This window comes from Pelodiscus sinensis, chromosome 32, assembly GCF_049634645.1.
Source record: "Pelodiscus sinensis isolate JC-2024 chromosome 32, ASM4963464v1, whole genome shotgun sequence".
In the NCBI taxonomy this organism is placed as follows: Eukaryota; Metazoa; Chordata; order Testudines; family Trionychidae; genus Pelodiscus; species Pelodiscus sinensis.
In genome coordinates this window covers 10435074-10460882 of record NC_134742.1, presented here as the reverse complement: position 1 = coordinate 10460882, position 25809 = coordinate 10435074, and the positions used below count along the sequence as shown (strand labels likewise).

Sequence of the window (25809 nt, the reverse complement as noted above, 5' to 3'; positions counted from 1 at the left end):
TCACTTTTTAAAGCAGGTTTCTTTTTATAAATTACAACAATCGCTTAATTCTTTCTACACTCTTACAGAGTCTATTTTTCACTTTCACATACTTTGAAATCACTTGCTTCGTCTTTCTAAAGAAAACGTTTCTCATTCTTATTAATTGAACTTTCTAATGACTGTATTCTTACTTTATTCTTTTTACTATGCTTATAGGGCTCTAAACTTTTTGCTTTTTTTTCACATGCTTTTTCTTTCTTATGATCTGTCTTGATTCTTGCTAAATGACTTTTTTTTCAATGACACAGGTTTGTCTAGTATTAATGTGGTATGGAGGGTGGGCTTTCTTATTAGCTTCTACACTTCTTAATTCTTTTCAATAGGTAAATTTAAATATGTATTATTGCAGTCAGCTATTACTAATTTTAAACTTCTCAGTATAGGGTTTTCATAACATCTATGCTGCAGCAATTGATCTATGCTGCTGACTCTGGGGTGGATCACTCGACCATGCTCTGTAAGGAGATTTATGTTGCAGAATGTGTCTTTTTGTTAGGGCAGATTTAGCTTCTAGTGATTACATCTTCAAATTCAATTCTCTTTAGTTGGCTTTTAGGGTGGCTTTTAGGTTACGTCTTCTTACGCTTTTAAGCTAATTATAACAGTGTGTGAGGGAAAGGTTTTAACGGTTTGTTTTTTTTTTTGGACGGCCCCCACTTGTGCGTTGTGAAACATCTTTGGGTTGCTTGCGATTCTAGCTAGAGAGGCTGTAGTTATCTGTTTGCTAACAAGGGCTTGAGAATCTCTTTAAGTTGCTTGGCAGCCCTTTTCTACTCTTGCGTTGTGTTCTGTGTATATGTTTCTAACTAAAATGCTAATATGGCTTGATGGTCGTCAGGCATTTTTTCTTTGAGAATTTGGAGGAATACTTCTTACAAGCTGTTAAATCTATTCTAAAACTCAGTGTTTTGCTTTGGATTGGACAGATTTGTAACTAGAGCTTGTTCTTCTAAAGGGAAGATCTGATACTTTTTAATTATTTTCTGTGCCTCCTCTCTATCTTCAGTGATGTGTGGTAAGGGCTTATATAGGGCTGGGCATAGAGAGGGGTAGAGGGGGTAATGTTGAGCTAAATTCTTTCTTAAGCTGTCTACACTGGCCGCTTGAATTTCAGCAAGAACACTGACGATCTCATGTAAGATTGTCAGTGCTTTTGCAGAAATACTATGCTGCTCCCGTTCGGGCAAAAGTCTTTTTCTGAAAAACTTTTGCGCAAAAGGGCCAGGGTAGACAGCATAGTACTGTTTTCCGCAAAAAAGCCCCGATTGCAAAAATGGCGATCAGGGTTTATTTGCAGAAAACCGCGTCTAGATTGGCCACGGACGCTTTTCCGCAAAAAGTGCTTTTGCGGAAAAGCATCCTGCCAATCTAGACGTGCTTTTCCGAAAATGCTTTTCACGGAAAACGTTTCCGTGAAAAGCATTTTTGGAAAATCATGCCAGTGTAGACGTAGCCGGAGTGTAGTTGAATTTAGCCACACAAAGTTGATTTTCTAAACAGTGAGTCCGCACTACCAAGTCTGTTCTGTTGACTTTAAGGGCTGCTGAAGTCAATTTTGGTGCTCCTTTTCATAAGGCATAAAGCAAATTTTGACCTTGCATGGTTGAATTCAGTGTACTGTGGACTCAATTTTGAGAAAGTCGAGGTTCTTGGCCTTTGGGAGCTATCCCACAGTGCCCTGCTGTGACCGCTCTGGCCAGAACTTGTGTCTTTCCTGCTCTCCAAGGGTACATCTACACTGCAACACTATTTCACAATAAATAGCGCTATTCTGAAAGAACTTAGTCCGCGTCTACACAGCAGGCAGTTATTTCGAAGTAGTGTCAAAATACTGTCAAGGTGGAGGACTTCTTACTCCAACTCCTGTAACCCTCATTGTACAAGGAATAAGGGGAGGCGGAGGAAGAGTGCTCTATTTCGAAATAGGTGCTATGTGGACGCTCCCAATTTCAAAAGAAGCTGTTTTGAAATAAGCAACTCAACTGATGTAGCTCAGTTTGCGTCGCTTATTTCGAGTTAAGCCCTGCACCCCCAAGTGAACAGGACAAGCCCTGGGAAAATTTGAATGTCATTTCCTGTGCAGCCAGTGTGGCGAGCACACCTCACAGCAGGGAGCCCACCTGAGTAGCACATGTAGCCATGACTTCCGAGAGTTCAAGTCCCATGACCTTCGTCCCAGGGGCACAAAAGAGCACCAGAATGGAGTGTGCAGGAGATCTTGGACCTTGTCAGGGCACGGGGGAGAGGAACCCCTTTTCTTGGAGCTCTGAAACATCAAAAGAAATGCCGATATCTACATGAAGATAGCAAAGTGCATGGTGGAGAAGGGATACTCCAGAGACCCTCAGAAGCGTTGTGTTCAAATAAAGGAGCTGAGGCAGACCTATCACAAAACGAAGGAGGCAAATGGATGGTTTGGTGCATTGCCGCAAACCTGTCGCTTTGAGAAGTGGCTGCATGCAATCCTTAGGGGACCTGACCAGCCTCCCAAGCCAGACCAGGGAGTCCGCCCACAATGCTCAGGGCAGCAGCATGGCGGACAGCGTGGTGGCAGAAGGGGAGGGGAAGAATGGTCAGCTAGTGATCGGTGAGAGACAAGAACTTTTCATCCCTTTGGAACCAGTCCCCGTCTCCCAGGACATCTCTCAGTCAAGCACGGATCCTGGAGGGCCCTTCTGCTGAGTTCAAAATTTTTTTCTTAAGCGGAGAAGACACCTTCTCACACTAAGCTGGCAGTAATGGGGGTCTGGTGTCAGTGCAGCATTAGATCCGGGTTTCTGAAGACAGAAGTTATGCCTTAGCCTGTCTGGGAAGAGCCCAGCACTCTAGTGATCAGTGCTGCTGGTACAGTCCTTAAGGCTGTTGACAAGTTCCCCTACCCGGGACGTGTACTGTCCTCTAGCATAAATGTGGATCATGACGCATCTGCTCGACTAGCCAAAGCCTTTGGAAAATTGACCAAACACCTATGGAATGACCATGGTATTAAACTCCATACCAAGGTAGTGGTTTATCAGGCAGTTGTCCTGAATGTCCTCCTGTATGGCTCAGACTCATGGACAATATATCATTGCCATGTTTTGAAGCTCAATCAGTTCCATATGCGTTGTCTGAGGAAGATTGCCCACGTGAATTGGAGGGACAAAATTCCGAACATGGAGGTTCTTAAGCTGTGTAGTGTCGTGGGCATGGAAGCATCATGGGTATGGAAGCAATGCTTATGAACAGTTTCGCTGGATTGGTCCTGTTATGAGGATGGATGATACACAGATACCAAAGATGGTCTTCTATGACCAGCTTGCTCATGGAAAGTGCTCTATCGGTGTTCAGTATGGGTGTGTCTAGACTACAGGGTTTTGTCGACAAAACTGGACTTTTGTCGACAAAACTATACCTGCGTCCACACTGCCTTTGAGTTATGTCGACATAATGTCGACAAAACTCAGCAGTTTTGTCAACGTATGTAAACCTCATTCTACGAGGAATAACTCCTATTATTGCATCTACACTGTCCTTTGCGTCCACACTGTTATGTTGACAAAGCGGCTTGCTTTGTCGACAGAACTGGATGTAGTCTAGATGCTCTTTGTCAACAGAAGCTTTGTCGACAGTATCTGTCGACAAAACTTCTGTCGACAAAACCCTGTAGTCTAGACATACCCTATAAGTGCTATAAAGACATTTTAAAGGCCAACATGAAGTCATGCGACGTATCTCCCAGTGATCTGGAAACGCTAGTTCAGGACAGGTTGTCCTGGCAGCAAACCACTGTACAGGCTCTTAACTGCTTTGAGAGTCAGCGTATCCAGGCATTTCAGGAAAAGCGCAGGATCCGAAAAGAACATACCGCAAGTTGGCGGCTTTTGATGTGAGCTCTGTAATCGGCTCTGCCAATCAAGTATTGGTTTAGTCGCTTACCAGCGGCGTCATAGAAGATGAGATCTGTCGATCGATGGCTCAGTCCAAGAAGATGTGATTTGGAGAAGAGGGATCTCTCGCATGGCAAGCGGGATAAAGAAGGAGGGGAAGCAATTCACTTCTGCCTTTGCTTCAGTACCTCTGGCACCCCCTTCCCACCCTCCTGCCCTCGGGCTCCGTGGCTTCCTGAAAAAATTAGGAAGAACGGCTCTTGCGCAAGAGGGTTTTTTTGCACAAAAAGGAGCCATCTACACAGCTTTTTGCGCAGCAAAAACGGCCCCTAATTAATTATGCAAATGAAGTGCATCAATATGCTAATCTGCACTTCATTTGCATCGGCTTTTGCGCAAGAGAGGGGCAGTGTAGACAAAGCCCTTGTGTCCAGCTGTTCCCTGGAGAATTCTGCTATGTGCCTGCAGTACAGTGGCTGCTTTAAAGCATCACTTTGGCCTTGCACAGAACACCTCCCCACTGTCCTTAAGGAGACCGTTGCTGTATGCTAGCAGATCAGGGTTTAGGCTCCACAGTATACCTCCTGTAATGTGTGCCCCTTGTAACTTTCCGTGGCAGCAGGAACAGCAGGCATCTCGTTGCGTCCTCCTCCAGCACCTGTCCGGCTCACGCCAATCCGCAGGCACAAAGGGACCCGAGAAGACATGTTTAAGGAGCAAATGGAGTAGAGGAATACGTTCTCGGAAGAGAGGACGGTGGAGGGGCAGGAGAGGATGGTGTGCAGAGAACTGCAAGCAAAGCACAAGGAGAATATTTTGAAGCAACAGGAGAACGTCTGTTCATCCCTGACAGCTGGGATGGAGTGCCTGGCAAAGAGCCTGGAGGCCCCTTTTCCCCAGGTAAAACAACTTTCCCTTTTCACCCAGTTTCATAGCCTCCATCCCCACGGGCCCCAGGACAAGGGGTTGGGAACATAAGGGCAGCCTCACACTCAACCTGCAGGGATGCAAAAGGCTTTCCTCACATTTCTCTCTCCCTTCCTCCCCTGCGCTTCAGGTCCCACCGTGGACTTGTTTTCTGTCCCTGCTGTCTTCCCTAAATAAAAAAAATGCACGATCTTTGAACAACAGTCATTTTATTGCTTGTATTGCGGGGTGGGGGGTGTGATGTAGTGGGGGGGAACTTGCTGGTTTCTATGGGTCTGTGGTAACCCCCACTGGCTGCTGCCGGTACCACAGCCCAGAAGGACAAGGGATGAGTCATTATGCAAAGGGTCTCTCAACCTGTCTGACCAGCTACCCCCCAGGGAGAGAAACAAAGGAAGGTGGAATGCTGCCCTGGCTGGGGGACAGGGCTGGAAGGGAGTTAGTTAGTTTCTGTCTGGGATCATGGAGGAAGCAGCCTCAGCAACAGGCTGGGGGGTTTAGAAGCCGAGACACCCCCCCATATCAAGGGGGGCTGAGGCATCCTAGGCCTGCCCTGTAACCTGATGACATCTGTGCTGTATCCTGGAGAAGCAATAAACCACCTCTATTCTACTGGCTGGTGGAGTCTGTTCGTGCCATTTCGGGGGTGCAGGAGGCGGGGGAACCCCAACACGTCATCACAGGGGGGTTACAGGCAAACCCACTGAATGCAGGGGCACCTCGCTGAGAGCCACGCGCATGACTCTCAAGACCGGCCAGTCATAAAACTTTCTTTCCAAGCTTCTGCCCCCTGCTGCGCTCTCCTTATCACCCTGGTGCTCAGACTCTCTGGCTAGGCCAAGGGTGGGCAAATTCCAGTCCGCGGGGTTACTCCCTGGAGGGCCCCCACCTCCATATTTACTTGCGCCTCCGCAGATATCGGAGGATCGCAGCTCTGGTTGGCCGCGAATGGCGATTCACGGCCAATGCGAGCGGTGGGAAGTGGTGTCCTAGTGCAGCATGGAGGAAACCTTGCTTGGGTCCATCCCTGCACAGACTGATTCTCTCTGCACAGGCAGACTGACTCTCCGGGGAGACCCAGGAGGAGCTGAGAGAGGAAAAGCCGCTTGCTGACGCTGCAGACGCACCGCCCTGCTAGGGGGTGAAGGGAGTCAAAGAGGGTCACACGACAGTATCAGGCAGAACCCCCCCCCAACGGGGCTCCTTTGACTCTGCTCTTTTTCTAGCATTTGGCTCAGATATGTTACTGGGAGACTTTGAAAAGTGTGTTTGGATTCGGGGTGTGAAATGGTCCCAGCCCCTTCTGTAATCGCCCCTCTCGCCCCGACAGGCTGAGGAATTGCGTCCACGTTTCGCTCCAGAGCGCCCGTCTGCCAGGGGCCAGGGCCGGGCCATGGCCGGGATGGAGCCAGCTCAGGTAGGGGGTTTTCAGGGAGCTGCTGGGCAGTGGGAGGAAGAGACAGGGAGGGGACAGGGTGGGGGTAAACCTGCTGATTTTTTGATCAGGCCCAATTGGCAGCAGGGAAGGAGGGGACGTTCCCATTTTCTCAAACAGAGCACAACCACGCTGGGCGGGGCTGGGAACATTTTCCAGACTCCCCATGCCGGAGGCTGACCCCACTGTTCCTGTCCCTGTCCCCGGCTCAGAGCTCGGCTTCCCCTCTCAGCCTGTGGCTGGCAGGCATGTGGGGAATGAGAAGACCCTGCTCTGCTCCGTCTGCTGGGGGCACAGGAAGCTCACCCCATGGAATCTCCTAAGTGCTCTGCTCCCCGATGTCTATCACGATTGAGGCAGGTGCTGAGCGGGGGACTCTTGTTGTTGCAGATGCGGGTGACCTTCGAGGAGGTGGCTGTGTATTTCACCCTGGGGCAGGGGGCGCTGCTGGGCCCCGCTCAGAGAGCCCTCTACAGGGACGTCATGCAGGAGAACTACGAGGCGGTGACCTCGCTGGGTAAGGGCGTCCTGGCCCCTCGGGGATTAGGAGCTGTGGGGTCTGGGTGTCCGACACGGGTCAGGTTCTTCCCTGCTCAGTGAAAAGAGAGGGGACTGGGTTACTCAGGGCCTAAGTTCCCTGCAAGCGGCGCAACCGTGCAACCCTTTAATGAGCCCTGCACACAAGCTCAGAGCTCCCACTCAGGCAGGGAGCTCAGCTGACCGGCACCAAGGTGGGGGCATCTCTTTGAGCAGCATCGAACGGAGCTGCCTGCTTCAAACGGAGGAACTGAGGGTACGCTCCAAGCCATGTAGATTGGTTTGTTTGGCAAAGGGAAATGAAGCCGCGATTTAAATAATCGCGGCTTCATTTAAATTTACATGGCTGCCGTGCTGAGCCGACAAACAGCTGATCAGCTGTTTGTCGGCTCAGCGCGCTCGTCTGGACGCTCCCCTGCTGACATGAAAGCCCTTTATCGACCTCCCCGGTAAACCTCATCCTACGAGGCATAACGGGGAGGTCGATAAAGGGCTTTCAGGGAGCGTCCAGACTAGCGCGCTGAGCCGACAAACAGCTGATTTGTCGGCTCAGCGCGGCAGCCATGTAAATTTAAATGAAGCCGCGATTATTTAAATCGCGGCTTCATTTCCCTTTGCCGATCAGCCTAATCTACATGGCTCCATCGATGGCTCCATGACACACCCTGAGAGCAGCTAGGGAGGGGAGATGAGGGCGGAATAGGGATGTAAGCGACTCTCTGATAATCATAAGCTTATTGGATAGTCAAGTAGTGACTCGACCACTCGCTTCCCCCTCCCCCTTGCAGCCTCTATCAGAGAGAGGCAGCAAGGGAGAGGAGCAGGAGCCGATGCTGGAGGAAGCCAGCTTAAAAGCCGGCTCCTTCCCCCCCCCCCCAGCATCGGCTCCGTGGGCGGGGAGCAGGGGCACTGCGGGGAAACAGCGCCCGTGGGGACTGACGCCGTCCCCGCACGCACCAGTTCCCACGGTGGTGCTTCAGCCTTTGAAATGTACGAGAGCCCCAAACAATCCTGACGGTCCTGGCACGCTCTGATCCCTGAACCTGCAGGGGTGGCTCCTGGAGCTGGCATGAGCCAATGATAGCCGCATTTTAACATCCTTAGGACGGAAGGAGGGACTAAGTGGCTGGCAGGAGAGTTGTAGGGTCGGGAGTTTGTGGGGAGGGAGGGAGGGAGTAATTGGCTGGGGGGAGTTGGAGGGGAGGGGAGTTTGGGGAGTCCTGTCTGTGGGAGGAGAGAGAGAGATGTTGAGGCAGAAACTCAGCACTCTCCTCAAACCTCCTGGGGTGGGAAGGCGGGGAGGGGTAAGGGACTGACTGCATGGAGTAGGTAGGGAACGGGGCGGGGGGGAAGAGTGGGTGCTGTCGTTGGGGAGAGGTGGACGTGGAAAGTTTGTTTGTGCCGTGTGTCCTGGGGTGAGGTGGATGTGTTGAAAACACCTATAGCTGCTCCTCGTGCTGGCCAGTCCAAGAATTAGCTCTTATCCCCTCTGGGGATATGTCTGCATTGCAGAGGGTTTTTTTCCCCCCGGAAAAACGGCCGTTTTTCTGAGAAAACTTCACTTACGTCCACACTGCGATCAGGTTCTTGCGAGGAAAAAAAAATCAAAAGAAGAGAGGGGGTTTTCTGACATTGGTAAAGCTCTTTCTACGAGGAAGAAGCCTTTTTTCGTGTGTGGATGGGGAAGAGGGAGTTCTTTCGAAAGAAGAGGAAAGAGGAAAAAGCACAGGTTCCCTGGTGGCCCCTCCGTCCATAGTAATCACAGCTGAAATGCAAGAGAGCATCCATTCAGTGCACTTTTGCTGTGTAGATTCTCTCTTTTGGAAGAAGTTTTTTCGGAAGATCTCTTCTGGAAAAGCTTCTTCCGAAAGAAGCCTGAAGTCTAGACGTAGCCTGGGGCGCCCTCCTCCGGCAGGGTCTCATCTGCTACTTCTTGGCCTTTCTGTCTCTTCCATGCCAGGCCCCGCATCCCTCCCAGACAACAGCATCCCTTCCTATGAGTACTGCCCCCTGGCTGTCTCCACATTCTGGGGTCCTCTCCTCAGGAGAAACCACTCAGTTCCCTCTGAGCGGCACGGCCAGTGGGGTTGCTGCTTTGTGACACGCTTTCTCAGTATTCCATGTGCCCTGATCTGCTCTGATTTCACCCCCTGTGCAGGGTTTCCCGTTCCCAAACCTGAGCTGATCGCCCGGCTGGAACGAGGGGAAGAGCCCTGGGTGCCCAATCTCCAGGCCAGAGAGGAAAGAGAGATCCGGAGAGGCACCCGCACAGGTGAGGACTGACACAGAAAGCCGCTGGGGAATGAAGGGGAAAACTTGAGAATCCCCCAAAACCGGTGTAAGTAAGTTCCATGAGATCTGCTTCCTCTCACGCAGGACAAGGCTGCTGTCAGCTGATATATGCACAGTGGTGAGAGTTTCCTTCCCAACTTTCTTTCCTTGTGTGCATTTGTGTGGGAAGTGAAGACAGAATCCCATTGCTCGGTCTGTGCAATTTCAGTGGGTTGGGTTTTCCCTGGATGCTGTTCCTCTTTCTCCCCAGCTCAGTGACGCCTGCCTGGATTGTCTCTCTCTCTCCCAGCAGGTGATGGGTCACGGAGTAAGAATGAAGAGGGAAATCAACCGACGGAAGTTCCGGGGGAAATGGATTCACAGGGGACCTCCGTGGGACGACCTAAAGGGAATTTTTCTCACTGCTTGGAGCAAGTAGAAGCCTGGGGGAATTGGCTCAGCTCAGAGAGGCTGCTGGGAAACCACACAAGGTGCAAAGTGGATGAGTCTATTAAACATGGAGGAGGAGACAAAGATCCCACAGCCCAGCAGAATGATCCCAAGGGAGAGAAACCCTCCCCATGCTTGCAGTGTGGGAAAAGCTTCATTCAGAGATCACACCCTGAGACACCTCAGACAATCAATCCTGGAGAGAAACCCCTTCAATGCTTTGACCATGGTGAAACCTTCAGTAACTGCTCAGACCTTAATAACCGTGGGAGAAGCCACACAGGAGAGAAACCCTGTCAATGTCTCCAGAGTGGGAACTGTTTGAATGGAAACTCAGCACAAAGTACATCTCAGGTGAGCCACACAGGAGAGAGACCCCATAAGTGCTTAGACTGTGGGAAAAGTTTCAAATGGAGGTCAGCCCTTGTTTCCCATCAAGCAGTCCACACTGGAGAGAGACCCCATCAGTGCTTGGACTGTGGGAAAAGTTTCGCACGGAAGTCAGACCTTGTTAAACATCAGAGAATCCACACTGGAGAGAGACCTCACAAATGTTTAGACTGTGGGAAAAGTTTCAGGGGGAGGTCAGACCTTTTTACTCATCGGACAGTCCACACGGGAGAGAGACTCCACAAATGCTTAGTCTGTGAGAAAACTTTCAGGGTCAAGTCAGCCCTTGTTTCACATCAGAAAATCCACACAGGAGAGAGACCTCATAAGTGCTTAGTCTGTGGAAAAGGTTTCATATGGAGGTCAGAGCTTGTTAAGCATCAGATATTGCACACACGAGAGAGATCCCATAAGTGCTTCAAATGTGGAAAATGTTTCATACAGAAGTCAGAGCTTGTTAGACATCATGCTATTCACACAGGAGAGAAACTGCATAAGTGCTTGAAGTGTGGGAAGTGTTTCACACTCAGGGCGTATCTTGTTAAACATCAGAGAATCCACACAGGAGAGAGACCCCATATGTGCTTGAACTGTGGAAGAAGTTTCACACAGAGATCAACTCTTATAAATCATCAGAGACGCCACACTGGGGAGAAACCTTATAAATGCTCAGACTGTGGGAAAAGTTTCATACAGAAATCCAGTCTTATAAATCATCAAAGGATCCACACAGGAGAGAGAACCCGTGCATCCATAGACAGTGAGAAAAGTCACATACAGAGTTCAGCCCTTATTAAACATCAGGTAGACCACACAGCAGAGAGATCTCATAAGTGTATGGAATGTGGAAAATGTTTCATACAGAGATCAACACTTACAAATCATCAAAGGATCCACACAGGAGAGAGGCCCCATAAGTGCTTGGACTGTGAGAAAAGGTTCACACGGAGGTCAGACCTTGTTAGGCATCTGATAATTCACATCGGAAAGAGAATCCACAAATGCTTTGAGTGTGGGAAAAGTTTTATGCAGAGGTCAGACCTTGTTATGCATCAGAGAATCCACACTGGAGAGAGACCCCACAAATGCTTGTACTGTGGGAAAAATTTCAGGGTCAAGTCGGCCCTTGTTTCACATCAGAAAATCCACACAGGAGAGAGACCTCATAAGTGCTTAGACTGTGGGAAAAGCTTCATATGGAGGTCACAGCTTGTTAAACATCAGAGAGTGCATACAAATGTGAGACCCCATAAGTGCTTACAATGTGGAAAATGTTTTGTATGGAGGTCAGACCTTGTTAGACATCAAGCAATCCACACTGGAGAGAGACCCCACGAATGCTTGTACTGTGGGAAAAAATTCAGGGTCAAGTCGGCCCTTGTTTCACATCAGAAAATCCACACAGGAGAGAGATCCCATCAGTGCTTAGACTGTGGAAAAAGTTTTATAAGGAGGTCGGACCTAGTTAGACATCAAATTTTGCACACAAATGTAAGACCCCATAAGTGCTCACAATGTGGAAAATGTTTTCTATGGATGTCTGGCCTCGTTAGACATCAGGCAATCCATACAGGAGAGAGACCCCATGAGTGCTTGGACTGTGGGAAATGTTTCACACACAGTTCATACCTTGTTAAACATCAGAGAATCCACACCACACAGAGCTCATAAAGTGCTTGGACTGTGGAAAAGTTTCCTATGGAGATTGACTTTTAAAAATCATCAAAGGATCTATGCAGGAGAGAGACTCCACAAGTATGTGGACAGTGGGAACAGTTTGTAAAACTTTTGCTAAACGTCAGAGAATCCACACAGAAGATAGACCCTATAAGTGCTTAGCCTGCGAGAGAAGTTACCTACAGAGACTTCAGCCCTTGTTAAACGTCAGGCTGTCTACACAGCAGACACACCCCATGAGTGCTTGGACGGGGCTGAAAAGTTTCCTTGTTGGACATTTGGCAATCCACATTGGAGAGAGGCACCCACAAATGCTTAGACTGTGGGAAAAGCTTCATACTGAAGTCAGACCTTGTTACTCCTCAGACAGTCCACACAGGAGAGAGACCTCATAAGTGCTTAGTCTGTGGGAAAAGCTTCATATAGAGAGCCCCTCTTATAAATCATCAGAGAATCCACAGTGGGGAGCGATTCCATAGGATGTTGCGTGACTAGAGACATTCAGCCAATAATTGTATTGACTGTATGTACTTACATCGTGTTAGAGCTTTACAGTGTAATCAAACTGTTCCCGTCTAGGGCTCTATTCTCTCAATTCAGAGATCAAAAGGAAATGTTTAACGTATAGATAAAACGTTGGTATAATAATGTGTTGTCTATGCGTGTCTCTGAAGTTTATGATCTTCTTTATGGATAATCGCCTTATTTTATTGTGTTCCCTCCCTCTCTCTTCCTTTCCCAGCCACAATCCCCCTGCCATGGAAATGAGGAGAACACCAGGGCCAGGCCCCACCTTCACCCTAGTCACCTGTCCCCCTCCGCCATCTTCCACCAGCCCCTGGGCTAGGCGCCCCTACCCACGTGCCACGGTTCTCTGAAGAGGGAGTGTCTCCGGTGGCCACTCCCCTCTGCGAATACCCCCGGCACCGGGATCTGAGGGTTCCAATAGTAATGGGGCAGTTTGATGAGCTATGGGGAGGAAACGGTGGATTGAATGGGGCTGGGAAGCAGGGGGCGCTGGCTGCTCAGGCTTTTGGGGATCAGGGGATAAGAGCCGCTGCCTGTCCTCACTCCCCCTCTTAGCCTCTGTGTTCACACAGCATGACAGAGGCAGATTCCCAGAGGTGCGTGTTGTGGGAAGCCGAGAGATCCCATCTCTGCCTCTGCAGCACCTGCCTCCTTCTGGGGTAGGAAATGTGGTAGGGAGCAGCAAGCACCTCTCTGTGATCCTCCACCAGGTTGTGAAGTGTAAGCTTGCGGCTAAGATTTTTTTTTCATGGAAATCTTCAGTAAGCCCCAGGGTATGTCTACACTGCAGAGGGTTTTTTTTGGAAAACGGCAGTTTTTCTGAAAAAAACTTAACTTACATCCACACTGCAATCTTGTTTTTTTTTTAATCGAAAGAACGGAGGGTTTTTTTGCCGACATTGGTAAACCTCTTTTTATGAGGAAGAAACCTTTTTCAGAAAGAGCCTTTTTCTGAAAGGCGTGTGTGGATGGGGAAGAGGGAGTTCTTTCGAAAGTAGAGGAAAAAGCACAGGTGGCCACTCTGTCCACAGGAATCACACCTTAAATGCGAGAGAGCATCCAATCAGTGTGGACGCTGTCTTTCGAAAAAGCAGATCGCTTTTTCGATGAGCTTTGGCAGTGTGGACGCTCTCTTTCAGAAGAAAGTTTTTTGGAAGATCTCTTCCGGAAAAGCTTCCTTCAAAAGAAGCCTGCAGTCTAGACGTAGCCTCCGAGTGGTCCACGGAAGCCTGTGATCTGTCTGTGGATTTTTCTAATAATGTCTGTGACAACAGGGGAGGTGGAAGATTCTAGTACCCATCGCTGCTGGGGTCCCATAGTGGCTGGGCGGTTGCAAGGATCATGTTTTGGAGCTCAGTGGACTCCCCCTGCCCATGGGTCACCAGCCACCTCTGGACCCTCAGAGTTCTGGGGTCACTCACGGTGGTCTGGAGCTCTTCCGTACCTCAACAGCTTGTAGAGGGGAGCTTTCAGCTACCATGGACAGCAAGAAGGCCCCAAAACTCCAAGCCACCAGGGGTGAAAGTCATGGAGATTTCTGGAAGTCACCGATTCTGTGACTTCTGTGACCTCGGTAACAAAATTGTAGCCTTCCTTACATGTTCTGCCCCCTTTCTCATTAGCAGAATGTTCATTAGTCCCTGAGATCCTCCTTTGGGGATTGGCTGTCTCATTCCCAGGTAGTCTTACATTACTCCAGGCCCTGCTGAAAAGCATTTAGTGTTTGTCTCTTGTGACAACAAGGACAAGTGCAGAGTCCTGCACTTGAGATGGAAGAATCCCAAGTATTGTTACAGGCTGGGGACCAACTGGCTAAGTAGCAGTTCTGCAGAAAAGGACCTGGGGTTACAGTGGACGAGAAGCTGGATATGAGTCAACAGTGAGCCCTGGTAGCCACGAAGGGGAATGGCATATTGGGGTTCATTAGGAGAAGCATTGCCAGCAGATCCAGAGAAGTGATTATTCCCCTTTATTTGGCACTGGTGAGGCCACATCTGGAGTATTCTGTCCAATTCTGGGCCCCTCATTACAGAACGGATGTGGACGCATGGGAGAGGGTCCAGCAGAGGGCAACGAAAATGATCAGGGGGCTGGAGCACATGACCTACGAGGAGAGGCTGAGGGATTTGAGCTTGTTCAGTCTGCACAAGAGAAGAAGAGTGAGGGGGGATTTGAGTGGAGCCTTTAACTACGAGAAAGGGGGGTTCCAAAGAGGATGGAGAGAGGCTGTTCTCAGTAGTGATGGATGGCAGAACAAGGAGCAATGGTCTCAAGTTACAGTGGGGGAGGTCTAGGTTGGATATCAGGAAAAACTATTGGTGAAGCACTGGAATGAGTTACCTAAGAGGTGGTGGACTCTCCATCCCTAGAGGTTTATAAGCCCTGGCTGGGGTGATTGAGTTGGGGTTGGTCCTGCTTTGGGCAGGGGGCTGGACTTGATGACCTCTTGAGGTCTCTTTCAGCCCAAGGATTCTATAATTCTATGACAGGGTGGGTCACAGAGATCCATCTCCTTGAGATGTCACCCGATGGACCGATTATACCTCTGACCAATTATACCTCCTGTGACGGCGTGTTGGGGTTTTCTCGTCTCCTGCACCCCCGAAGTGGCACGAACAGACTCCACCAGCCAGTAGGATAGGGGGAGTTTATTGCTTCTACAGGATACAGCACAGCACAGATGTAATCCGGTTACAGGAACTGGGGCTAGGAGGCCTCAGTGCCCCCCCTCTTGAGATGGGGGGTGGCTGGGCCCCTAAATCCCAGCACCCTCCCCAGCTCCTTCCCCCCTGCTTCCCAGACAGAAACTAACTAACTCTCCTCCAGCCCTGCCCCCCAGCCAGGGGCAGCATTCCACCTTCCTTTGTTTCTCTCCCTGGGGGGTAGCTGGTCAGACAGGTTTGGAGCCCCCTTTGCATAATGACTCACCCCTGCTGGGTCGTGCTACAGACAGCAGAGGTCGCCCACATCCCCAGCAAGGTACCCACACTACGTCACACCTCCCTATCCTGTGGGGTACCCTACCACCCTGTTCTGCTGAGCCAGGAGCTCTGGTTTCTTCCCAGCAAAGGCACAGAGCTGGGGTAGCAGCTGCCCAACAGGGTAACGAGACCCTGAGAAGACGCTCAGATCCGGGAAGGCTCAGATACAGGGACTTGACACAGCACCCTGGTGCACAGATCCAATGGGACCAAAACTTCAGATAAATCCATCTGACTCTGTATAAAAGTTTGACGCAGAAAAAGGGAAGAGATGATAGGGACAGGAAGTGGGGAAACGAAGGGGTTGTCCCAGGCCCCGCACCTCTCTGGGATTGGGTTGATTGAGCTGGGATTGGTCCTGCCTTGGGCAGGGGGCTGGACGTGATGACTCCTGAGGTCTCGTCCAGTTCTATGATTCTATAATGTCCCTGCCTGTGGGTGTTCAAGATTTAATGCAACCTAGTGCGGTAGAGGATATTGGCTGGTTCCCCCTCTCTGGTGAACCCAGGTCAGGTCATGTTTCAGCACCAGGACGATGAAAGCCCAGTGATGCACTGCCAGGTCCCAAAGCTCCCACGCGCTAGCAGCATCTACACACGGGGAGAAAAGGGCTGAGAAGCCAGGAGAGACGCTGAGAGCCCGTCATAGAAGCAAAACACCCCGAGAGCAGGGAACAGCTCAGGTTGGAAGGATGCAGTGTGGGGTGAGTGGGGCGAAGACAATCGCTATTGTCTCCACTGAGGACACCACGGTTGATGAGTTCAGGACAGATGAGCAGTGCAAATTAGTGAATTGGTTCTCCACTTCGTTGATCGAAAGTGGATCCACCCCCGCCATAGTGAACCTTAGGAGGCTGACTGCCCACTTTCGGCTAATTCACTCCACAAGGAGAAATAGTAAAACAAATGTATGGGCTCCAAATGATAGATTGAAAGCGATTATGGTCTAAACTCACAGCCCCGCTAGGATGCGTCTACACTGCACCCTTAGCTCGAAATAAGCTACACAGTTGGAGCGATGCAAATTGGGTAGCTTATTTCGAGTTCATTTCAAAATAGCTTATTTTGTAATTTGGTGCTGTCTACACAGCACAAAACGTCTATTCCAAAACGTCCCTTACTCCTCGTGGAATGGGGTTTACAGAGACATCGGAATAGTGAACCTGTTATATTTCCAAATAGCAGGCCTGTTCAAAAGACGCAGAATAGCTCTTTCGGGATACCAGAAGTATCCCGAAATAGCACCACAGTGTAGACATATTGGGCAGCATCTTGGTGTGGCGTAGTGGGGGTGCTGTCTGCTCTGTATCCCGGGGTCCCCCTGTGTTGTGATGTGTGATTCTCACTGACTCGCCCACATGTTGTGATGTAGTGTCAGTATCTTACTGGTTGCTGTGCTTGGGCAGTGGGCTGTAGAAGATCCCCACTGGCGGTTGTCTGTAAGCACAGCCCAGCAAGAGGGGCCTCAGGACAGTGGCCAAACTGTTTCTACTGGTTAAGGGAAGAGATGGGACAAAGGAAGTGCGTGCTGGGGGAAGGGGCAGTCTTGGGCTGGACTCATGAAGGAACCAGTCTAAGGAGAGGGCTGGAATCCAGGGGCCTAGGGACCCCATGTCAAGAGGTGTGAGGTATCCTGGCTCAAACTTCTGTAAACACATCAGCTGTGTCTACACTGGGCTACTTATTCCGGAAAAGCAGCCGCTTTTCCGGAATAACTTGCCAGCTGTCTACACTGGCCCCTTGCTTTTCTGGAAATCAATGACGATCTACTGTAAAATTGTCAGTGTTTTTCTGGAAAAACAATGCTGCTCCCATTCGGGCAAAAGTCCTTTTTCCGGAAAACTGTTCCGGAAAAGGGCCAGTGTAGGCAGCCCAGTAGTCTTTTCCGCAAAAAAGCCCCGATCGTCATTTTCGCAATCGGGGTTTTTTTCTGGAAAAGCGCGTCTACATTGGCCACGGACGCTTTTCCAGAAAAAAGTGCTTTTCCGGAAAAGCATCCTGCCAATGTAGACGCGCTTTTTCCGGAAATACTTATAACAGAAAACTGTTCCGCTTTAAGCATTTCCGGAAAAGGGTGCCAGTGTAGACGTAGCCATCACGTCTATGCTGTGCTGTATCCTGGAGAAGCAATAAAGTGCCTCTATTCTACCGACTGGCGGAGGCTGTTCTTGCTGCTACGGGGGTGCAGGATCGGGGGAACCCCGACGGCGCTGTCACACTTGGTTCAGGAATTTTTCTGTCCCCGCTGGATAGTGCAGTCCTTAATATTCAGGTTTCTCCCTTAAACCTGGGCCAGCCTCCTCCATGGGAGTCTTCAGTCTTCTGAGCATCTTTGTTGTTTGCAGGGATGATAACCCCAATTGTTGCCCGGAGACTGAGGGAATGTGGCCACCACCAGAGCATGTGTCTGGTCCACAGCATCTCTGGTCAGGAGACTCTGAACTTCTCTTACATTCCAGAGCAGGGGTGGGCAGAAGGACCTCTGCGAGCCAAATCTGGCCCACCGAGCAGGTGGATCCTGCCCGCGGAGGCCTGAGGGACTGGTTTCTCCGAAAGCTATTTCGTTTATTGAAGGAGAAAATGTCAAAGTGGCCACCAGGGAGAGTTATTATTGGCCACCTGCATTTGGCCCTGAGCCCCCCTGGGCTGGCTGCTCACCAGGGTCTCTGCTGACTTGCAATGTGTCGGACAGACCCAGCAAGGCAAAGCTCAGGGAGAAGAGTGTCTCGCTAGGACCCAGCAGCAGCAGCAGGCGCGGGGGGAGCGATCGCTGGCTCCGGCCCGGCCGCAGGAAGCGACTCGCCGCCGCTGCTCGCGAGGACTCTGGGGCCAGGCTCCGGGCCGGATCCCCGAGCCCCGGCGGGGGCTGCTGCGGGGCCCCGGAGCCCGGGCTGCAGCCGGGAGGGGGAATCTCCGGCCGGGCCAGTCCCGCTGCTCCCTCCCCAGGAGCCTCTCCCCGGGCAGCGCCCCCAGCCCGGCCCGGCCCAGCCCCTGCCCCAGGGCGGGCAGCGCTTGGGGGGCAGGTAAGAGAGACCCCCCGGGAGCGGCGCCCCGGTGCCCCCGGGCTGCTCCCGGCGGAGCTGGCTGCGAGTCGCCGCCCGGGCCCGGGGCAGCTGCCGCCAGCCCCTAGGCTGGGGGAGCAGCCACACGGATGGGAGGGGGCTGAAGAGAGGCGGGGTGCATGTAAAGCAGGACTGAGGGGGGCCCAGGGATGAGTGGGGGCAGGGGTTGAGCTGAAGGGAGGATGGGGCGATTCGGGATGGAGGGGGGGTGGTTATGGGGCTGAGGGAAAGATGTGAGTGGGGGGCTCTGGGAGGGGAACACGGTATGTAAGGAGGAGAGGCTGGAAGGAGACTGAGAGCCAGAGGAGACTGGGTGTGCAAGGCAGAGTGGTTGGGAGAGGCACCCCAGTAGATAGGAGCAGAGCTCCCGTCATGACATGCTAAGCCCCTAAGCCATGGTAGTTCCCATAACATAAGAAGTAGGAGTCACCTAATGAAATGAATAGGCAGCAGGTTTAAATGGAACAAAAGAAAGTTTTTCTTCACACAGCGCAGTGTCAACCTGTGGAACTCCTTGCTAGGGGATATTGTCAGGGCCAGGTCTTTACCAGAGTTCAGAAAAGAGCTAGATAAATTAATGGAGGTTAGGTCCATCAATGCCTATTAGTCAGGGTAGGTAGGAATGGTGTCCCTAGTCTTTGTTTTGTCAAAAACTAGGAATGGGTGTCAGGTAATTTGATAATTCCCTGTTCTGTTCACTCCCTCTGGGGGCTCTGGCATTGGCCACTGTCAGAAGACTGAAGCCTGCGCTAGATGGACCTTTGGTCTGACCAAGTGTGGCCACTTATAGGGTACATCTAGACTACAGGCTTTTGTCGACAGAAGCTTTGTTGACAGATAGGGTACGTCTAAACTACATGCCTCTGTCTGCAGAGGCATGTAGATTTGTTGTTCAGCAAAGGCAAATGAAGCCGCAATTTAAATGATCGCGGCTTCATTTACATTTACATGGCTGTCGCCCTGAGCCGACAAACAGCTGATCAGCTGTGGCCTGCTAAACCCAGGGTTGTGAGTTCAAGCCTTGTGGTGGCCATTTAGGGATTGGGGGCAAAAATTTGTCAGGGATAGTACTTGGTCCTCCTGTGAAGGCAGGGGACTAGACTTCAAGGTCCCTTCCAGCACTAGGCAATCTCCACCATATTTTAATCGGGATCCCATAGGCGGTGGGCGTGGTCGAACTGGAGCAGCCCCCTGCCCATGTCAGGGTTATATCCCCAGTTGCGTTCCATGGGGCTTTTCAACACAAGACGACAATGGCTGAGATGCGTTTCTCCCAAGAAAATTCCAGATTTTATAGCCGAGGGGAAAAAACGAGACATCTCAGAGGTATGAGGGCCCACTGCAGGCAGGAGAGGAAACTAAGGAGGCGTGGGAGCCCTGGCCGGCCTGCATGAAAGAAAGTTGAAGAGCCCTCAAATCGACCTCTTTTCTGAACGTAACCTTGGTTTGGAGAGCTTGGCTGTTTCTTCTGAGCTCTCCTTCACTTTTCAAGCACCGCCTACCCCAGCCCCTGCCAAATCAGAGCAAAAAATGACCAAACTAAATGGTTTGCAGTGAAACTGTAAAAACGCCCAGCACATCCATTGCTCTACAACCCAGCCAGAGGCAGAACCTGCTACTACTTTGCTGCCTCATGGACACAGCCAGGTTCAAACCCCAGCTAGCAGGGCAGTGGCTGGATCTGTCTACTGAAAGCCAAGGCCTGTGTCCATGGGATGCTCACCATGGCTCCCTGGGAGAGGGAAGATGATGAAAAAGGGCAGGGGAGGGACAGGAAGGGGCAGCAGGAGCAACAAGTGAGGAGGGAGGCTCCCGGCCCTGCCCGGCTCCATCCCTGGGAGGCCTGACTGAAGGAGCTGAGAGAGGGAAAAGCCATTTGCCGGCTCTGCAGAAGGACCGCCCTGCTTGGGGGGAAGGGAGAAGCTATTGGAGGATACAGTGGAAGGTGGGGCAAGCCCCCCCAAGTGGCTCTTTTGGTTCTGCTCTTTTTTCTGGCTTTGGGATTGCAGACGCTCTACCCGGTGGGTTCAATTCTGCAGTAAGAGGCTTGGCTTGGGTGGTAACAAACTAACTTTTCCCCCCCTGGTATAGCAGAGTCCCGAGCGTCCTTCTGGAGGGAGAGCGCCTGGGAGGAATTGGGTGTGAAACGGACCTGAAGCCCATCTGACATCTGCCCCTCTCGCCCTGACACGCTGAGAAATCACATCCACGTTTCACTCCAGACCTGCCAGGAGCCAGGGCCAGGCAATGGCCGGGATGGAGCCGGCTCAGGTAGGGGGTTCAGGGAGCTGCTGGGCGGGGGGAGGGAAGAGACAGGGTGGGGTGAACCTGCTGTGTTTCTGGCCGGGGAGGGGAGGCATAGTGTTTTTCACACAGGACACAACCCCCCCTGGGCACGGCTGGGAAAACTGACGGGCTTCCCAGGACCCACGCCTGACCCCACTGGCCAGAGGCTGATGGGGCCTAAGAAGAGAGGCCGTCGGGATTCTTGTCCCCGGCTCAACGCTCTACTTCCCGTAGCAGCCTGTGGCTGGCAGATCTCTAACCCTGAGGGACTCTTGTGGTTGCAGATGCGGGTGACCTTCGAGGAGGTGGCTGTGTATTTCACCCCGGGGCAGGGGGCGCTGCTGGGCCCCGCTCAGAGAGCCCTCTACAGGGACGTCATGCAGGAAAACTACGAGGCGGTGACCTCGCTGGGTAAGGGCGTCCTGGCCCCTCGGGGATTAGGAGCCGTGGGGTCTGCGTGTCCGACACGGGTCAGGTTCTTCCCTGCTCAGGTGGCCTGGACAGGAATGGGTTCCCTGAGCACAGCTGCCGGGGGAGAGCAACTTGCATCTTCACGTGATGGTTCCCTCTTCTGTCCATTCCTGCTGGGGCTTCTGGCATTGGCCACTGTGGGCAGACAGGACACTGGGCTAGATGGACCTTTGGTCTGACCCAGTCTGGCCGCTCTTATCTTCTTATGTTCCATACACGCTGCGGTGGCACACGTGCTAAACCAGGAATATGCAAGATACGGCCCAGGGGCCGGATCTGGCCCACCATGGCTCTCAATCTGGCCCACTCCACTGGACTCAGAGCAGCTGGCTGCTCCATCTGCCTCTCTGCACTGGGGTTAAGGGGAAGTTTCGTGCGCTGCGAACCCCCTCCTTCATCCAGACTCCCTTTCATAGCCCAACCCCCCTCCTGTACCCTTGTTCCTTACCCTGAGCCTGCTTCTGCACTCAGCCTCCATCCCAGACTTTGCACCTCTATAGAAAAGTTCAGCCGATGACCTCTTACCAAAATGTTGGAGTGCCCCCCATCAAAAATTATTGCCCACCTCTGTGCTAAATCCTCCCCTCATTTCCAGCATTTCAAGGGGCAGAAGTTGTACATTGTCATATCCTCTCTATTGTTGCTCACTCACATGCAGAATCCCTGTTCATCCCCCTCCTTGGGACGAGCTCCAGAGGTTTAGAACTAGGCAGGGGTTTAACTGCAGAGCTGTGAGTGTCAGCAAGGGCCCCAGACTGCCTAGATCCTGGGAACTCCTATGTGAGGGCATAATAATTTTCCAGTCTCTGCAGGAGTCTGCCTTTCCCAACAGAACTCCAAGATCGTGTTCCCATCTCCTTGGATTCCATATTCCCCCAGGTGCACGGGGACAGATTCCACTCACAGAGGGTGTGTCTAAACTACACCCCTCTTCCGATAGAGGGATGTAGATTAGGCACATCGCTATTGCAAATGAAGCGGGGATTTAAATATCCCGCATTTCATTTGAATAGAAATGGCCACCGCTTTTTGCCGATGCGGCACTTTGCCGGCAAAAAGCGACAAAATAGACGGGGATCAGTCAGAAAAGGCTTTCCTTGTCGACCAAGCCCCATCTAGACTGCCGCTTTTTGCTGGCAAAGTGCCGTGGTGGCAAAAAACGGCGGCCATTTCTATTCAAATGAGGCGCGGGGTATTTAAATCCCCGCTTCATTTGCAATAGCGATGTGCCTAATCTACATCCCTCTGTTGGCAGAGGGGTGTAGTTTAGACCCACGCAGAATGTCCCTTGGGACAGACGCTCTCCCCACCCTCCCTGCAGCCTGATCTGCTCTGATTTCACCCCCTGCGCAGGGTTTCCCGTTCCCAAACCTGAGCTGATCGCCCGGCTGGAACGAGGGGAAGAGCCCTGGGTGCCCGACCTCCAGGCCGGGGAGGAGAGAGAGATCCCGAGAGGCACCTGCACAGGTGAGGACTGACACGGAAACCAACTGGGGAATGAAGGAAAAAGTTGAGACTCTCCAGAATATGGTGCGAGTCAGTGTCCTCAGTTGTTCATCTCACCCAGAGCAGGGCAGGGCTGTAGTCAGCAGATGTCACGTCTTGTTAGTGGCAGGAGTTTCCTTCCCAACTATTCTTCCCTACGAGTGTTTGTGCGGGAATCAGAAGGACAATCCAAGTGCTCCGTCTGTGGAAAGTCGGTGTGCTGGGTTTTCCCTTGGTGCTGTTCCTCTTTCTCCTCTGCTCAGTGACTCCTGCCTGAATTGTTTCTCTCTTCCAGCAGGTGATGGGACAGGGAGTGAGAATGAAGAGGGGAACCAACCAAAGGAAGCTTCTGGGGAGATGGAACCGCAGGCGACCTTTGTGGGAAGAGCTGAAAGGAATGTTTCCCAGTGCTTGGAACGGGAAGAAGCCTGGGGAGATTGGTACAGGCCAGAGAGGCTGCTGGGAAACCAACCACGGGAAAAAGTGGATGAATCCATTCTGTGTGATGAAGGGGTCAAGAATCCCACAGCTCGGAACACAAATCTAAATGAAGAGAAGTCCTACCACTGTCTGCAGTGTGGGAAAGGGTCCATTCTGACATCCCAGCTTCTGACACCTCAGACAACCCACGCTGGAGAGAAACCCCTTCAGGGCTTGGAATGTGGGGAAAACATCAATATCTGCTCTGCCCTTAATACCGATGGGGGAAGCCACACGGCAGAGAAATGCATTCAGTGCCACAAGGATGGGAATCTTCTGAGTTGGAAGACAGCACTAAATGTACAACACGTCAGACACACAGAAGAGAGACCTCATAAGTGCTTAGACTGTTTGAAAAGTTTTGTCCGGCGGTCAGACCTTGTTAAACATCAGGCCATCCACACAGGACAGAGATCTCATAAGTGCATAGACTGTGGGGAAAAATTTGTACATTGGTCAGAGTTTATTAAACATCAGGCAGTCCACACAGCAGAGAGACCCCACAATTGTGTGGACTGTGGAAAAAGTTTCAGAAAAACATCACACCTTATTTTACATCAGCGAATCCACACAGGAGAGAGACCCTATAAGTGCTTATTCTGTGGGAAAAGTTTCATTGGCAGGTCAGACCTTGTTAAGCATCAGGCAGTCCACACAGGAGAGAGGCCGCATAAGTGCTTAAACTGTGGGAAAAGTTTCATACGGAGGTCAGACCTTGTTAAGCATCAGGCAATGCACACGGGAGAGAAACCCCATAAGTGTGTGGATTGTGGGAAAGATTTTATATGGAGATCAGATCTTGCTAGACACCGGAGAATTCACACAGGAGAGAGACCCCATAAGTGCGTGGTCTGTGGGAATAGTTTCAGGAATCGATCAGCCTTTATTATACATCAGAGAATCCACACAGGAGAAAGGCCCCATAAATGCTTGGACTGTGGTAAAACTTTCACACAGATATCACACCTCAATAAACATGGGAGAATCCATACAGGGGATAGATCCCGTAAGTGCTTAGTCTGTGAAAAAAATTTCATACACTGGTCAGAGCTTGTTTTACATCGGAAAGCACACATAGGAGAGAGGCCCTATAAGTGCTTAATCTGTGGGAAATCTTTCATGCGCAGGTCAGATCATGTTTTACATCAGAAAATCCACACAGGAGAAAGGCCTCATAAGTGCTTACACTGTGGGAAAAGTTTCATACGGAAGTCAGTCCTTGTTAAACATGAGGCAGTTCACATAGGAGAGAGACCCCACAAGTGTGTATATTGTGGAAAAGGTTTCAATGGGAGGCCTGACCTTGTTAAACACCAGGCAATCCACGCAGTAGAGAGACCTCATAAGTGCTTGGACTGTGGGAAAAGTTTTATACAGAAACCTGACCTTGTTAAACATCAGGCAATTCACACGGGAGAGAGACCCCATAAGTGCTTGGAGTGTGGGAAAGCTTTCATATGTTGGTCAGAACTTATTAAACATCAAGCAATCCACACAACAGGGCGACCCCATAATTGTGTGGACTGTGGAAAAAGTTTCAAACAGCGATCACGCCTTATTTTACATCAGAAAATCCACACAGGAGAGAGACCCCACAAGTGCTTATCCTGTGGAAAAAGTTTCATTGGGAGGTCTGACCTTGTTAAACATGGAGCAATCCACACAGGAGAGAGACCTCATAAGTGCTTAGAGTGTGGGAAAAGTTTCATACGGAGGTCAGATCTTGTTAAACATCAGGCAAAACACACAGGAAAGAAACCCCATAAGTGTGTGGACTGTGGGAAAGATTTCAGATGGAGATCAGACCTTGTTAAACATCAGTCAATCCATACTGGAGAGAGACCTCATAAGTGTGTGGACTGTGGGAAAGATTTCAGACAGAGATCAGACCTTGTTAAACATCAGAGAGTCCACACAGATGAGAGACCCAATAAGTGCGTGGACTGTGAGAAAACTTTCAGAAATAGATCAGCGCTTGTTATACATCAGAGAATCCACACAGGAGAGAGACCCTATAAGTGCTTGGACTGTGGGAAATGTTTCACCCAGAGATCGCACCTCATGAAACATGGGAGAATCCACGCAGGGTCTAAACTTCTGGGCACACAGGCAGAACGGATTAATTGAACCACATTTAACCATTAAAATTATGTTTCCTAAGTATGTAAATGGAAATTAGTGTCATTCCACATTAGATGAGTTAAATTATTTACATACAAAATTGCATGTTTAATAAATTGGAAAAAGACGGTAACTTTGCTCATTTGTTAGCCTGCCACAAAGTCATGAAATCCTCGCATTAGAAGGATCATCTACAGTCATCTAGTCCAGTCCCCTACACTCATGGCAGGACTAAGTATTTTCTAGACCATCCCTGACAGGTATTTCTCTAATCTGCTCTTAAAAATGTCCTGTGATTGAGATTCCACAGCCTCCCTGTGGAATTTATTCCAGTGCTAAACAACTGTGACAGGTGTTTTTTCCTATTGTGCTACCTAAATCTTCCTTGCTGGAATTTAAGCCCATTTCTTAAAAATAATTGTTTTCCCTCCTCCTGGGAAGAATCTTTTATGTACTTGAAAATTCTTATTGTGTGTCTTCTCTTTTCAGATTACACAAACTGTTTTTTTTTTCAATCTTCCTTCATAGGTCCTGTGTTCTAGACCTTTAATTAATTATGTGGTGTGGAGAGGGCTGATAAAGAAAAGTTATTTATTAGTTCCCATAATAGAAGAACTAGAGGACACCAAATGAAATTCATGGGTAGCAGGTTTAAAACTAATAAAAGAAAGTTCTTCTTCACACAGCGTGTTGTCAACCTGTGGAACTCCTTGCCAGAGGAGGCTGTGAAGGCTAGGACTATAATAGAGTTTAAAGAGAAGCTGGATAAATTCATGGAGGTTAGGTCCATAAAAGGCT

The 25809-nt window shown here is 50.5% G+C and overlaps 3 protein-coding genes across 4 annotated transcripts in view; all 3 read left to right on the top strand.

Moving 5' to 3' along the window:
• Positions 1 to 12093, top strand: part of LOC102463194 (uncharacterized) — a 48193-nt gene extending 36100 nt beyond the window's left edge. The window contains 10 exon segments of the mRNA XM_075913381.1: positions 4641 to 4811; positions 6169 to 6255; positions 6664 to 6790; positions 8969 to 9082; positions 9392 to 11576; positions 11578 to 11691; positions 11693 to 11786; positions 11789 to 11862; positions 11864 to 11900; positions 11902 to 12093. Coding sequence (XP_075769496.1) covers positions 4641 to 4811; positions 6169 to 6255; positions 6664 to 6790; positions 8969 to 9082; positions 9392 to 11576; positions 11578 to 11691; positions 11693 to 11786; positions 11789 to 11862; positions 11864 to 11900; positions 11902 to 12093 — 3195 coding nt within the window.
• An 8205-nt stretch (positions 12094 to 20298) lies between these two features.
• On the top strand, positions 20299 to 25144 carry LOC142818212 (uncharacterized). 2 transcript variants are annotated; one of them, XM_006134147.4, is made up of 4 exons: positions 20299 to 20439; positions 20739 to 20865; positions 22279 to 22392; positions 22709 to 25144. In XM_006134147.4, exons 1-4 carry the CDS (start codon positions 20416 to 20418, stop codon positions 25015 to 25017), a joined length of 2574 nt encoding a protein of 857 aa, XP_006134209.2. In that variant the 5' UTR covers positions 20299 to 20415; the 3' UTR covers positions 25018 to 25144. The 2 variants fall into 2 exon arrangements, with proteins under 2 accessions (XP_006134209.2, XP_006134208.2); XM_006134146.4 differs by having other exon boundaries at positions 22706 to 25144.
• LOC102462223 (uncharacterized) overlaps positions 20301 to 25809 on the top strand; it is a 48348-nt gene continuing 42839 nt past the window's right edge. Inside the window, exon 1 of the mRNA XM_075913893.1 lies at positions 20301 to 20439. Coding sequence (XP_075770008.1) covers positions 20416 to 20439 — 24 coding nt within the window. The 5' untranslated portion in view covers positions 20301 to 20415. The remainder of the gene's footprint in view (positions 20440 to 25809) is intronic.

Bases quoted from the DNA above. Each gene is read 5' to 3' on its own strand.
- LOC142818212 (XM_006134146.4), top strand. From the start codon at position 20,416: ATGGCCGGGATGGAGCCGGCTCAG. The intron at 20,866-22,278 runs GTAAGGGCGTCC...CCCCCTGCGCAG, and splicing joins CGAGGCGGTGACCTCGCTGG to GGTTTCCCGTTCCCAAACCT. The intron at 22,393-22,705 runs GTGAGGACTGAC...TCTCTCTTCCAG, and splicing joins CCCGAGAGGCACCTGCACAG to CAGGTGATGGGACAGGGAGT.